The 13,694-nt window shown below is 37.2% G+C and overlaps 1 protein-coding gene across 2 annotated transcripts in view; it reads right to left on the bottom strand.

Annotated features, from left to right (window-relative positions):
* LOC109476528 (tubby protein homolog) overlaps positions 1-13,694 on the bottom strand; it is a 53,684-nt gene that overhangs the window by 29,803 nt on the left and 10,187 nt on the right. The window contains exons 4-6 of one of the 2 annotated variants that reach the window (XM_019777509.1): positions 9,570-9,729; positions 5,163-5,201; positions 2,956-3,099 (exon numbers count right to left, since the gene is read on the bottom strand). In XM_019777509.1, the coding sequence (XP_019633068.1) occupies positions 2,956-3,099; positions 5,163-5,201; positions 9,570-9,681 (295 nt within the window). In that variant the 5' untranslated portion in view covers positions 9,682-9,729. The remainder of the gene's footprint in view (positions 1-2,955; positions 3,100-5,162; positions 5,202-9,569; positions 9,730-13,694) is intronic. The other variant, XM_019777510.1, reaches the window with a different exon arrangement.

Genomic DNA, 13,694 nt, shown 5'->3' with positions numbered 1-13,694 from the left:
GCTGAATGTTAAGTGAAAATTTCGGAGAGGCCAGCATTAAATTACAGTGCTGTGAAGAAAACTTGAATTTGACTGATGTTTTCACTTCAAAAAACAAGACTTCTGTAATTTCTTTCCATGGTTCTGATACATTTTTAACCTTCTCCTTACTGCATCACCCCATGACCAATTCAAATTCAGTGCCAAACGGCTACCTTAGCAGGCTGGAGGTTAAGTAAAAATTTCGGAGAAGCCATCATTAAAAAATTTTAATATAGTGCTATGAGCAGAGGAAAACTTGAATTTGACTGATGTATTCACTTCTTAAAACAAGTATGTAGTATGTAGTAGCATCTCTACATACGTACAATGTATGTCTTTTATTCCTTGAAACTGTGTATAATTTTGTCCTTCTTTGCAGGGATGACATTTCAGTTTAGAATCTACATTTTTCAAAATCTGAGCATCAGTCATTCAAATTGTAGTGGCAAAACGTTTTCACAACAACCAACTCAAAGCCGCATACGCCACGAGTACATGTACAATGCGTCAATCCTCATGTACAAGAAAGGAAAGGGCTCTTATCTAAGCGGTCATTGACGCACGTTGGCGTACGTCGTGTTTGGTAGTCCGTGTCCGTCTCACCTACGCACCACCCATACGCTATAAAACACTGCCAATTACACACAGGCTGCACGGTCGGGGGTCATTATTCCTGTCTGTCTATCTATTAACGCTGTCAGGCCTTGTTTGCACTGACTTGAACATTAGGAAGATTGAGTATTATCTAAGAGCTAGCTCGACCGTAAAAATCAGGATTAAATGCACTAAATATCAATTATGTGCAATAATGATTTGCAATAGTATCATAATTCTCTAATATATGTCTAATTGTACTTCTAATCCAAAATCTACACATTCATTTTCATATCATAATTCTATACAGTGTGTATTATTCATTACACACAACACAAAGTAAAATCTGATGAAATTGCATGAATCTGATGATAACAAAAAATGTGTAACAGTGAAGTTATCTGAAATGATGCCTTTATGAATCAAGGCAAATAGTTGCAGAAAAATGATACAAGAATTTTATGAATCGCAATTCAAAAGCATAATGATCATACAATACACTTGCAATTGGATACAAATTTGATTTTCACAACAACAACAAACAACAAATTGAATATCTCAAGACATTATGAAATATTTTGTGAGTTGTGAATTCTTATTCTGATCCATTATTGTGATGTTTTCATTGAATCTGAGGTCTAATATGCATTTCCCCACTTGGCTCCCATGAGGTAACTGTAAAGACATGCATATAGCAAAAAACTGAAGACAAGAAATGAGATATCATTTTCTAGGGCCTTTCTGGGACCTTTGACCTAACTTCCTGTCAGTATCCCCTATGTGCCTAGCATGTGGAAACAGGAAAGCAATTTAACATACTCTGACATTCTACAAGCAAAACCTCTAAGTTAACATTCAGAGAATAAGGTATATGATCACAGTAAATATTTTTTCTGGTTATAATTTGTATGGATGACAATATGTGATAGCTACTGTACATTCACTCAGTCAGTGTTTTTTAACTGAACATGAGGGAATGATGTAAAAATCAATATTACCAAGTCTGTCCAACAAAAACAATTACCAGAAAAGTGCTTCCCTGATGAGCTTAGTTCTGGGAAATTTTGGAACGGTTTTCTCGAGTAAGAGGCTCTCGAGTATTCTCAAACGGCCCCATGACAGCGACAGATTGTGTAACACAGGCTAAAAGCAGCTGGAATGATTCTTCAAAGCAGCACCTGGGCCAAATAATTGGCTCTTTGATTCCCTTTAGATCTGAGTGTGTAACAAGGCTGTCATGGCTTGTCTGTTGCTAACAGGAAATGCGTACATGTAGATGTATAAGTGTATGAGGGTGTAAAGGGCTTAGAAAAATGGCTGCGGTGACGCACATACATGTACAAAATGTATTCTGTTCTAAGGACCACCTGCCCATTGATAGTCAAACCTTTACTAGTTACAATGTACCACATCTGCATAAGGACCACCTGGCCATTGATATACAGTAAAACCAGTAAAACAAAACACACCATTGTTAATAACCAACTACATGTAATTATAATATCTGCCGATGCCAGAAAAGAACAAGAAATAGTCAAACCTTTAATGTATACCAGATTTATCAACCAAGGACTTGGGTGTTAGAAAATATTTTTTTCCCTTAAACTATTTAAACAGTTATTTAGATGTGCAAAGCAATGCTCTAGCCAGCACCAATTTTACTGTCAACTGCAGGAACTTTGTGACATGTGACAGAAAAACTTTTACACCAGTCCGTCAACCTTGATGGACAAAATTGGCAACAATCTTGGGTAAAACTATTTGAACATTCCAAGGGACCACCAACAATCTCTCTCAACCCCATGCTTTGTCTCTTGAAATGTGGGAAACTGCTTTTGTACTGTTAAGACTTGAAAATACACAATTTGCCCCCAGACCCCTCTAGACTGTTAAAGCAATCTCCCCCCAAGTTCAATCATGACCTGGGCTGACGGAAAAGAATTTTGAGCTGGCTAGAGCCCTGATGCAATGGTTGGGTGTAACAGGTTGTTCACTATGGTAGCATAGCCAGCTGCCGCCGCGCCGCGTGCCTGTACAGGGCACTTCTATACCCAGACCTATACAAATACATAGTACGTCGGCAGAACGTATTGCGCCTGTGTGAAACCCGTAATGTACTGTGCATAGCACTTAGATATAGGGTCATATTTGATATAGGGTTGACGTCCTGTGACTGTCTTTAGTTTTGAAATGTTATGTGGGGAATCAAAGATATCGTCTGCAACAGGCAAAATTCTTATGCAAAAATTAACGTCCAACAAAAAATGTGAAAAATTCCGGTTTCGCGTATGATCAGTGCGTTCTGCCGACGTGCTGAAATACAGATGGATGTGTGCGTACCTGTTTCAGTGGTGTTGGAGCGCTGCTGTATTCTAGACGGTTCCTCCAGGTCATCCACGTCCAGACTTGACCCCACGCGCAGGACCTGCACGTTGGTCGAGCTCCCCTCGTTGTTCAACATGTACGAAGCCGGCCCGTCAATTCCTGGAAAAACACACCAACACACGACTATATAAGGAGAAACACAGGTGGAGCATAGCAACCCAAGGCCAGGCCAATAAGCTGGTTCAAGGTTTAAATTGTGCATGCACAAGGTCAACATTCAAGATGGATACTTGCAAACAGCTCTTATGTGAGCCATGCTTATACAACGTCGGTGAAGGTTACATTCAGCTATAAGATACGCCGAAAAAACAGTTACACAAGCAACTGGATATGATTTGAAGACTTATTTGCATATAAATCAATATTTCGTGCTAATAAACCTGCTTTTCTGAGATTTTTCCTGTGTCGCTGACAAAACATATGACTGTTTCCCAAATCATATCCAGTAACTTTAAGTATTACTACTAACTGTTTTGGCCATGATTATACAATTTTGTCCAGACATGGTTTTGTATATCTTCAGGGCTAGGGCCTTCCAATAATCTTTGGTACATTGTATTTGGCATAAAAATTCTTCGTACATGTAGTTTGGGATTGGATTCCATAATTTTCTAAGCTACTGTAACATAAAATAAAACAAACTTATTTGAATAAAGACAGTACTATGTACAAGTATAACACGATTTCTACCAAAGCTACAAACCATGCAAAAAGGCAAAATATTATGTAACACACTGAGCAAAGCAAAACAAATGAGAGAATGAGACACTCTTCAGTTCAGATTCACTGATGAAGAAAAAGATTCAGTGATAATGAAAGAAGCCCATGAGTAGTGCTGCATACCTAAACCCACATTTAGGTTCAGGTCTGGATTCAAGTCCAGAGGTTTAGGTTCAGTTCCGGTCTTGTAAGTCCAGACCTAAACCCATGGCATATACAAAATTGCATGTTGGCAACCTTGCAATGTTGTCTGGGTGAAACTTTGGCCACATAACATGGAGGCCGGTACTTGACGGTGCCCGATACAATGTTTTCTTCATTTTGCAGCAAAGATTTTGCAATCTATGGAAGGTTTTTGGTGTTTTGGAAAGAAAACAGACAGTTGTGGCGAGCTAACTTTGTATGCTCCACCTCTACGGAGGATGAATGATGATGATGATGATGGAAAGAAAAGGGGTATGTGAAAGTCTTTTATGGTAATAAGTCCGGACTCGGTTCTTGACTTTTAGGTTTTTTTGGAATTGAACCTACACATTCTTACAAGTCCGGATCCAAGTCCAGTGAACCAGTATGCAGCACTACCCATGAGTACATGTATATGGCAACATTTACAAATGATAATAGAATAAAGGAACAATGACTATAAGGGCAATAAGTAAAATTTTTGGATGACATCAACATGTACACCCCCCCCCCCCCAAAAAAAATGAGCAAATTTTATAGGAACCTTTGCCAGATCACTCACACTCACTCACTGATGGAAGTGAAATTTCTTGTTGATTATTTTTTAGATGACTGAAATCTGTACTTTCATGGATGTCATCCAAAAAATTTACTTGCTATGGCCTAAAAATAGAACACCAAGAAAAATGTCTACATTAGTCTAAAAGTACATGTAATATGTGTATGTGTATGTAGATGATTTTTATCTGGCACAGCTTGGCCAAAAATTATAAAAAGTTTTCCAGGTGGGACTATTTTATATTTACCAGTAATTCAAGTTGATGTTTTTGGAACAAGATATTATTTAGCCTCTGGTCATTACAGTTTCCTGTTTTATCAACAATTTTTTTTTAATTAAAATTTTTTTAAAGCATTTCTTGATTACAAATTGAGGATGGAAGTACAAAATATACTGTATTGAAATGTTTTTTTGTTTAAACAATGCTTCGCGCCAGTAGAAATGGTCATATAGTGGTGAATATCTATATTTGAATTTTTCGAAACTTGATGTACCCTGGTTCAAGCCACATACTAGCAAATATCAGAATTTTCCCAAACGTGTCAAACCCTGTATTATGTTTTAAAAGAGAGAGAGAGATCTATAGATTCAAACCGAAAAAACAGAGAGGCGTTCGCCTAAAAAAGGCTACATCTACAAGATCAGAGAGGAAAAATTGTCCACGCCACACCACCCTAACTTTAGTACAACAATACGCAACCTTGTTTGGAGTCAACCATTTCGTAAGAGTCGTCCCGATCTGCAAGTGAGACGAATTCAAAGTGTTATCAAGCTGGGTTTGGTGAAATGTTTGAAAAGGACTGGCCGCACAGAAATGTACAAGTAAGCATAACGCATGTAAATTAAATGTTAAAAATACATGTAGAAGCAAAAATACAATGATGACAATGTACACTCATAAACACTTTAACAATGAACACTGGCCATTGCATGTAAAATACACATACATTTTGTACAGCTGCACACAATGTATTAAACTCGAATGCTTAACTTTTAAGTGTAACTATGCAATTATTGGTATAAATGTTAGTATATATACATGTCATGTATAATATTAGTTTAAAATAGCTGTTTTTTTTTACTTCAACAACTTGAAGTTTTATTCATGTCTACTCTACTAGTAACACGTTGTTACTATCTGTATATACATTTATTGTACATTATTGTATTTTGTACAATGAATTAATTACATGTATGTACTTTTGAATATACATGGAAAACAGCACATACATGTAAATATACAAATAGAGAAAATGACAACTAGGTTATAAAAAAGGAAGAATAAAAAAATATCAGTAAATGAAGGAGAGAAGTTCTGTTAAAGGTTTATTGCTCCACAAACCATCTATGATTTATTAAATCTACAACAAGAGTTCCACGATCTCATACCTTCGCCAAATGATGTTAACCCTTGCGGGTGACGAATTATACAATTTTAATCATTGATTTTGTAAATAAGAGCCTCATTTGCATGGATTATATCAGTTGATCATATTCTCCATCCAATGACAGCCTTCTCATAACAAAAAGGCTATTATAGCACTTCCTCATAAATTATGCAAATCAGGTCAATATTTGAATAAATTATATTTATTGATGTTCACCTTCACTTAACTTCCAAATGTGGCAAGTATGAAATTCGGGGTGCAGCAGTTACAACTATGGAATTATAAGAAATTTCCATTAATTATGCAAATTAGGTCCTCATTTACATTATCAATATCCTCAGATGTTTTTCTCGTTCTCAAGTAGATGTCACAAGTGTTTCATAGTTCTATTATCGAACAAAGCATATTTATAGAATGTCCTCATTAATTATGCAAATTAGCTCCTGATTTGCATAGTTGCCATCTGATTATGTCAAGCATCACTTCAACTACCTACATACCAAAAATCACGACAATACGTCAACCGGTTCTTGAGTTATCGTCCTTCAAATTTTTTTCAACAAATGCTCCTGCAGTTCCAGAACAAGGCGCCAGGGGACCCAAACTCATGTCACTTCTTCCCTACCCCAAGAGCTATCTACCAACCAAAATTCATGACCCTAGCATGTCCAGAACATGAGATATCAAAACCGGAAGTTCAGCTGCAGTACCTAGGAAAGCCGCAAGGGGGCCCAAAATCTAATCATTTCTAGGTCTCATGAAGACCTACCCACCTACCAAGTTTCATTCCAATCCATCCACTGCTTCTCGAGTTATCTTGCTAAACCACACACACACAAACACACCCACACACCCACAGACAAACGCTACTGAAAACATAACCTTCTTGGCGAAGGTAATTATATGCTGTACAAATACAGACAGCTATACAAATGTAGATCAAAACAGTGTGCTAGCTGGACACTTCCTGCAATGTGCATATGGTCTGCTAGGGGGCAGCACTCAACTATGAGACAGTATGACTGTTGCGGGCTGGTACCAATATCACATTCACAAGACTTGTAAAGTGGCCAAGCAATATGACATCACTAAAACATCATGGACACTCAACAAACCTAAAATACACAAATTATAATTGCTTTTTACTACATTAATATTTCAGCCAAAAGTCCACATTTTGTTTTGATGAAATTACATTAACATTTGCAAATAAAAGTGTTTGAAGATGTCAAACTGAAACTGTCACAAAAGAACATTGTCAGCAATGTACATTTTAACTACAAAGAGATAGTGACACACAGTATGTAAAAATGAAAAGCACAATTCTGACATCCATAGACTGACTCACAAGAAAGAAAAGAAAAAGTACATCATATGTTGAAATATAAAAATTGTATGCCTTCCCAGCAAATGCCATTTGACATTTTACATGCAAATTGCGTTTTCTTTCCTCCGACTCACAGTGGCAGTGAAATACTTTTGCCCTGCAGCTAGATTTTGTACAAAGAAGATGGAACGATGACATTTCTTTAATCAGGATGAAAGCGTATACACCAGACGTATAGCTGTAGGGGTTTTCTGCGAAGCTGAGACTTTATAGTTATACAATAATTGGAATCCAACTTCAAAGTAGCAGGAAGCGGAGAAATATGAGCAGTTCTTCTTTGATTCACTAACTGTTTTTCTCAGAACTGACATTTAATTTTAAAGCAGCATCTTCTCTTTTGCCAAGACCAAATCTGGCATTACAAAGTTTTATAATAATAAAAAATTAATATGACCAGTTTCCATTTATTACTGCACAGTTTATATGTACATTCAGAGTAGTGCAGGTAAAATTTGTCTGATGCACGTATGCAGAAAAAAGTATTTTGGGCCTGAGTTTATGTGTACATACATGTATAAGATGTACAATTTTAACATCATATTATAGACTGACTCGGTAAATAAGTTGTGTGTAAAAATTACCTTGGAGTTCAACAACATTTGCCTTTTAACTTAACTTAAGAAGCTGAATTTTGTACAAAGAAGTTAGAAAGATAATTTCTTTGAGCGGTATGAAGGCATATCCAATTAACGTACATATATAGCTGTAGGGTTTATTTGTGAAGTTGAGACAGGACACCGGTAATACAATAATTGGAATCCAACTTCAAAGTAGCAGAAAGCGTAGAAATACGAGCAACTCTTCTTTGATTCACACGTTTTTCTCTGAACTGACTTTTAAAGCAACATCCGTTCTTTTGTTAAGTCTGGAGTCTTTTTGTCAAGAATCCATTGAAATCATTTCAAACAAAATTTCTAGGACTGTTAAGGAGTATGACTGTCAACTATATTTTGATGTCTTGAAAGTCCCTTGTTTATTCATGAAAACATATTTGAGATTTTGAACATGATTAGCTGGTGTCTTTCTGTGGAATCCAACATCAAAGTAGCAGGAAGTGGAGAAATATGAGCAGCTTTTCTTTGATTCACTTAAATGTTTTTCTTGGAACTGACTTTTAAAGTAACTTCCGCTCCTTTGTCATGTCCGAAGTTTTGTCACGAATCTCTTAGAATGATTCTAAACAAAATTTTGAGGAGACTGTCATGCAGATATGCTTTTTATAACAATGTATTCAGTTCTTTTACAAGATTGATAAAAAAACATAAAAAACATGGTACCCCACTCATTTCAATTTCATCTGAATATTCACCTGAATCCAGGCCATTAGGTACCCTTACTGGGTAATGAGGCCGTCTTCGTGGTGTAGACAGTTTGGGCATTTAGTAGGAGAAGGTGTATCCGTATCTATCAGGGTGGTCCTTCCACTCTATAGCCAACTTGGTCTTGAATACGTTTACTGAGCTGCTGTTTACTGTGGCTGGTGACAGTTTGTTCCAAATTGGGGTTGTTCTTGCAGGGAAGAAGTTGGACCTGGGTCCATTTGATTTTTGTACCTGGTACTTGTAGGCAATTGCCCTCTAGTTTTTTTTAGATAAACTGGGCGTGAACATTGACCTGTTGCAGAGGTTACAATGATTTTCTGTCCGCAGTTTATCAAATTAGTCAGATCTTCCAGAAGAAAACTTGCAGACCAATAAATTGTAATATACATGTACAATTATATAAAGTGAAATAGCATCTTTATCAAGCTGGAGGTGTGGTTGTTCTCTAACACGGGACCTCCAGCTTTACGTCCCATCCAAGAGGACGTCCCTTACCAAAGCTGAAGCTACATGTAGGTACTCATTTTCACCTCAATTTAGTGATGAAATATGTAATTATACTATTAAATCCCATTTCTGAGGACACAACACCTGGGCTTGCCAGGGATTTGAACCCAGAACCTTCAGATTCTGAGTCAACAGCCCTTAAACCACAAGTCCACTTTGGCCCCCAAAAAGTGTTGTCCTGTAGCTAGTTTTTGCTAAGAATTGTCCAAGAAACAAGAAATTAATTTGGTGCGGCTTTATTACAAAATCTGATAACTAAGTACTGCCTTTCCCAAGAAGACAACCCTGAGGTGCTACTATACTGCTAGGGATTCGAACCCAGAACCTTCTGATTCTGAGTCAACAACCCTAACCTCAAGACCATCTTGGCACGCCAAAAGTGTTGTCCTCTTAGCTGAGAATTATCAGAGAAACAAGAAAAATTATCTAGTATGTGTGGCCTAATAAAAGAGTATCAACTTTTTTTTTAATCATGATCAAAATAAAGTCAGATCTAGACTCACCGTGGTACATGGTGTTTTTACTGTTGTGTCCGTACATGAGCGGTCTGGTTTCGTCCCGGTTGCGCCGTGATCTGGCCGAGCTTCCCCGCGGTTCGTCGCTGGCCAGGACCATGCCAGGCTGGGACCGCCGCTCGCGCTGCTTCTTCTCTAACAACGCACGCTACGGGGAGAGAAGTGCATTTTGGGTGTAAACAGAGGGTCCCAAGAGCCAATTAAACACCTTGTTACGTAAGTACACTTTGGCTTAGCTTGAGCTAAATGGGGACAGTTTCAAATATTCAAAATGAGATTTAAGTATCACCGAGTTCATCCCTGATGAAAAATATTTGCTGAGGAATAGACAAAAATTAATTAAGCCAATCAAAATCAATTTTTAAGTCAATCAATTAGACATTAAAACACCTCAGCTTAGTTTGAGTTTTTGGAGATTGTTTCAAACGTTCATTATGAAATTAACAAAGCATCGCTGATTCTATATTGTATCCATGGTAAAAATATTTTTTGGGAAACAGGCAAAAGTCAGCTAAGTTAAATCAATTTTTAAGTTAATTAATATTGAAACATCTCAGTTTTATAATTGATTACTTTGAGCTTCTGGAAATTGTCTCAAATGTTCAAATCAGATTAAAGCATCATCTATTCTATTTCTAATGAAAAATCTTTCCTAAACGATAGTCCAAAACTAAGCAAGTTAAGATTCGAATCATTACGGACTGAAATAACGATGCTTTTACAAACAAATATTTTATACCACTCTTCTGTGACTGTTAAAACTGATTATTATTCATAATAAATTTAGAGCTTAGCTCTGCTCACAGCTGTTGTCACTTAAATCCTTACATAAGCAGTTTTGCTTGAGCGGCCATTTAGTAAATGTGTTGGTCGGATTAAATCTTGCCAAATCAGCACTTAGGCACTGTTTAAACATAAGTGCTACAGTATGGTTGCTTGCACATAGAATAAACAATGTTACACAGTTTTGCTTTATTTTTAAGTGCTCAGCTTTCTTGCATACAGGTTACCTTACGTTACCGTAAATCTTTAACTGTTTTTAATGGTTTTATATATATTTTTTTGTCATAACTTCTTACAAATAAATATGTGTGTATACGAATCTCATATTGTTTTAACTCGTTTCAGGGCTACTTTATGCATAATATTATGAAGTTTGAAATGATGACGAAAATGTACGAAAAAGTAATGGCAGCAAATGTCAGTATCAGACCGATTTCCTCATCCAGAATTTTGCTTTCTTTTGCCGTCCTGAAATTTAAATTGCATTGGATGCCTATTAATTAATTATTACACATGCACACAACTGTAAATTACAGAATTGTGTGAACATAGCAAAAACCTTCTTTTCAAGAGTCCTTGCAAAAATAAATGGCATTACATACAGTAACATTGCACAGAAACACACTGACTAAGCTATCTGCTATAAACCATCAAAAAGTGGCTAAAAGCGTTTTTGCCAGAAACCATTTTCTCAGCCTTTTTCAGAGATTATCAACTTTAGGGTGATGACAGGTAGTAGAAAGCTGTCTCTATGCCTCCAGGCAAGTTACTAAAAGGTTCTAACACTGGATTTTTCTTTCAAAAGGAGAAATTTGTTTGTGATAAAATAATTCTGAGAAATATCATACGACAATCTTACTTTAACGGTAAGTATAACACACTTGTGTTCAACTAGTCTGGGATGTTACGTGAGTTATTTAAGTTCTATACAATTATATACAGTGTAATCAAATGCAGACAGTATTTAATTACAGTATACATACAGGTATATTGTGCTAAGAAAACATAATTCAGGGATATGCTGTGATCATGTTTTAAAAAATGAGCACCATCTTTTACAAAAAATCACTCGAGCTGTGTATTGACGGTAGACAAAATTTTAGACACAGGGACATGAATTGTAACAGGCCTGGGCACATATGGTTGGCCAGTGTTCAAGGTACGTCTAGGCTTAGTTGGGAGTCAAATCTGGTTCAAATTTAACTCAAAGCTGATTTGATTAATAGTACAAAGGAATTTGGCCTACATTTGGTAAGTCTGGTCAGAATACACCCAAATATCAGCCAACCTTGGTCTGCTGGTGTTTGGGGGGAAATTTCTAAATGTGTGAAAAGAAGCATAAGTCCAGCAAGACTGTTTTTTTTTTTCAAATTCAATTTTCTGGTCGTTCTTTTAATCTAGTAATTAGTTTAATCAATCCTATCCCATAGCATACTGATATCTGTGAGGCAAAATTTGGTGTCACTGACGGAAAACTGTTGCTTGTTCTGTATCCCAGGGTTGTCTAGCTATTTATGGGTGGTACCCATTAATAGCTTGTAGTCAGCTTGTTTTTTTTCAGACTTGAAACGCTTCAAGTATGAAATGATGACGAAAATGTGCTAAGAAATGCCAGTAAATGTCAATATCAGACAGATTTCCTCATCCAGAATTTTTTTTGTTTTGCTTTGCTGCGCTAAAATTGCAAATGGATGTCTTTAAACTTTAAAGCCCACAGCCCTGGTACCTAATACATAATTCATACCATGTAGATGTACAACATGTGCAGACAGGTTAACCTTTGGTAATCTCCGGGCTAAATTTACCACTGATCACAGACAGGCATGACCGCTGACATTCACGCCTTTCTGAAGATAGTACTTGACTCCTAAACTCTTGGGCCTAGGAAAAAAAATGTTGTGTTTCCGGTTACCCGACCGACCCTATGAAAAACCCCCCGACCCTAGCCTTTTTTGGGCCGACCAAAAATTTCGAGTGGCTAGCGGTCGGTTTTCAAAATTGGGAATTTTATCCCCGATAAATGTGCTCGTCATTCCAATTTTCTTCGGCCGGGCGGCGTGGATCGAGCGCTTATTGCACGGATCGGGCCGCTATTCAATTCCATTGTCGGCACAATCCTGTGACGATGAATTGTCGATCTCGCCATGACGCCACAAAGAAAACGTTGTCATTGGTAGAAAATCTGACACCCCGCTGGCGTTTCACAACAAAATTTTCATGTAAACAACTCCGACTGTCTTTGTTTACATCGCGAAAGCTCACCGATACAAAGTAAAACTCCCGCCGGCCGGCCGCGCCGATCGCATGGTTGCGGCATGGCGCTAAGTTTTCGGCAGCTCGACGGAAAAATAATCCATCCCCAGAAGAAATGTTACGCATGAAAATAACAACTACAACTTGTTTTCCTCGTTATATGAGTTTTTGAGGCCGTAAAATGTTTAAAACGGTTGAACTTTGCTCGAAAAAACGGCTCGAAAATTCACGGCGAGAAAGACAACATGGCCGACCTGTTTTCACAATAACAATGGTCAAAGGTCAAGATAGCATCCAAATGTATAGATACATGTAATAAGTACATATTACAGTGCTAAAACGATACTTTAAACGCATGAAAAATATTTTTTCGGCTACAACTGAAATAAGAATTCAGTTACATTTTAGTAAGGTTAATTTTCAAACATTACTGAGAAATTTTCCGAATTAATTGGTTTCTTGTGTAATATTGTTGTTTCTATGTACGTGCGGTTGGATGCTGTCATTGTAAAGACCCTTTACATATTGGGAGAATCAGATGAGATATTAGAGATTATCACGCTTAGTACCGTGACCCGAGTGTCTCTCAAAAATCGTTTTTGAGTGGAGTTTATAAACATGATCACATTTTTATTTGTTCAGCTGTGTCAATATGTGATTTGTTTGAGAAATAGGATTTGGTTTAGTTTTTAATGTATTAATGTCAGTTAACATCTTTGGAATAAATTGCTCCAAGTTCCAGGTAGTAAATACATGTACATTTTGTATCATGTATTTTTCACTTGTTGAACTTGTGGAAGCACCGTTGGCCCCCGGTTAGGGGTCATCCGGGGAACCTATGCCCAATTTTTTCAAAATTAAGGGTAGAATTTTTTTGAACATGAGGATAATTAAGTACAGATCTTGAACCTTTCTACTGCCTTATACATCTGCAGTTGTACAGAAAATGTAGAACTGAAGTTGCAGGAAATGACCTCCATTTGTGTTTGGAAAAAGACAAAATGCAATAGCTTCCCCCCCTCCAGACCTCCCCCCCGCCGCATTGGGTGCTTCGCACCCTCCTCCACCCTGCTCTGA

The sequence above is a fragment of the Branchiostoma belcheri genome, unplaced genomic scaffold (genome assembly GCF_001625305.1).
Source record: "Branchiostoma belcheri isolate BF01 breed outbred unplaced genomic scaffold, Haploidv18h27 scaffold38, whole genome shotgun sequence".
NCBI classification, from domain to species: Eukaryota; Metazoa; Chordata; class Leptocardii; order Amphioxiformes; family Branchiostomatidae; genus Branchiostoma; species Branchiostoma belcheri.
Note: the sequence above shows the minus strand (reverse complement) of the source record. Positions and strands in the feature narration are given on the sequence as shown.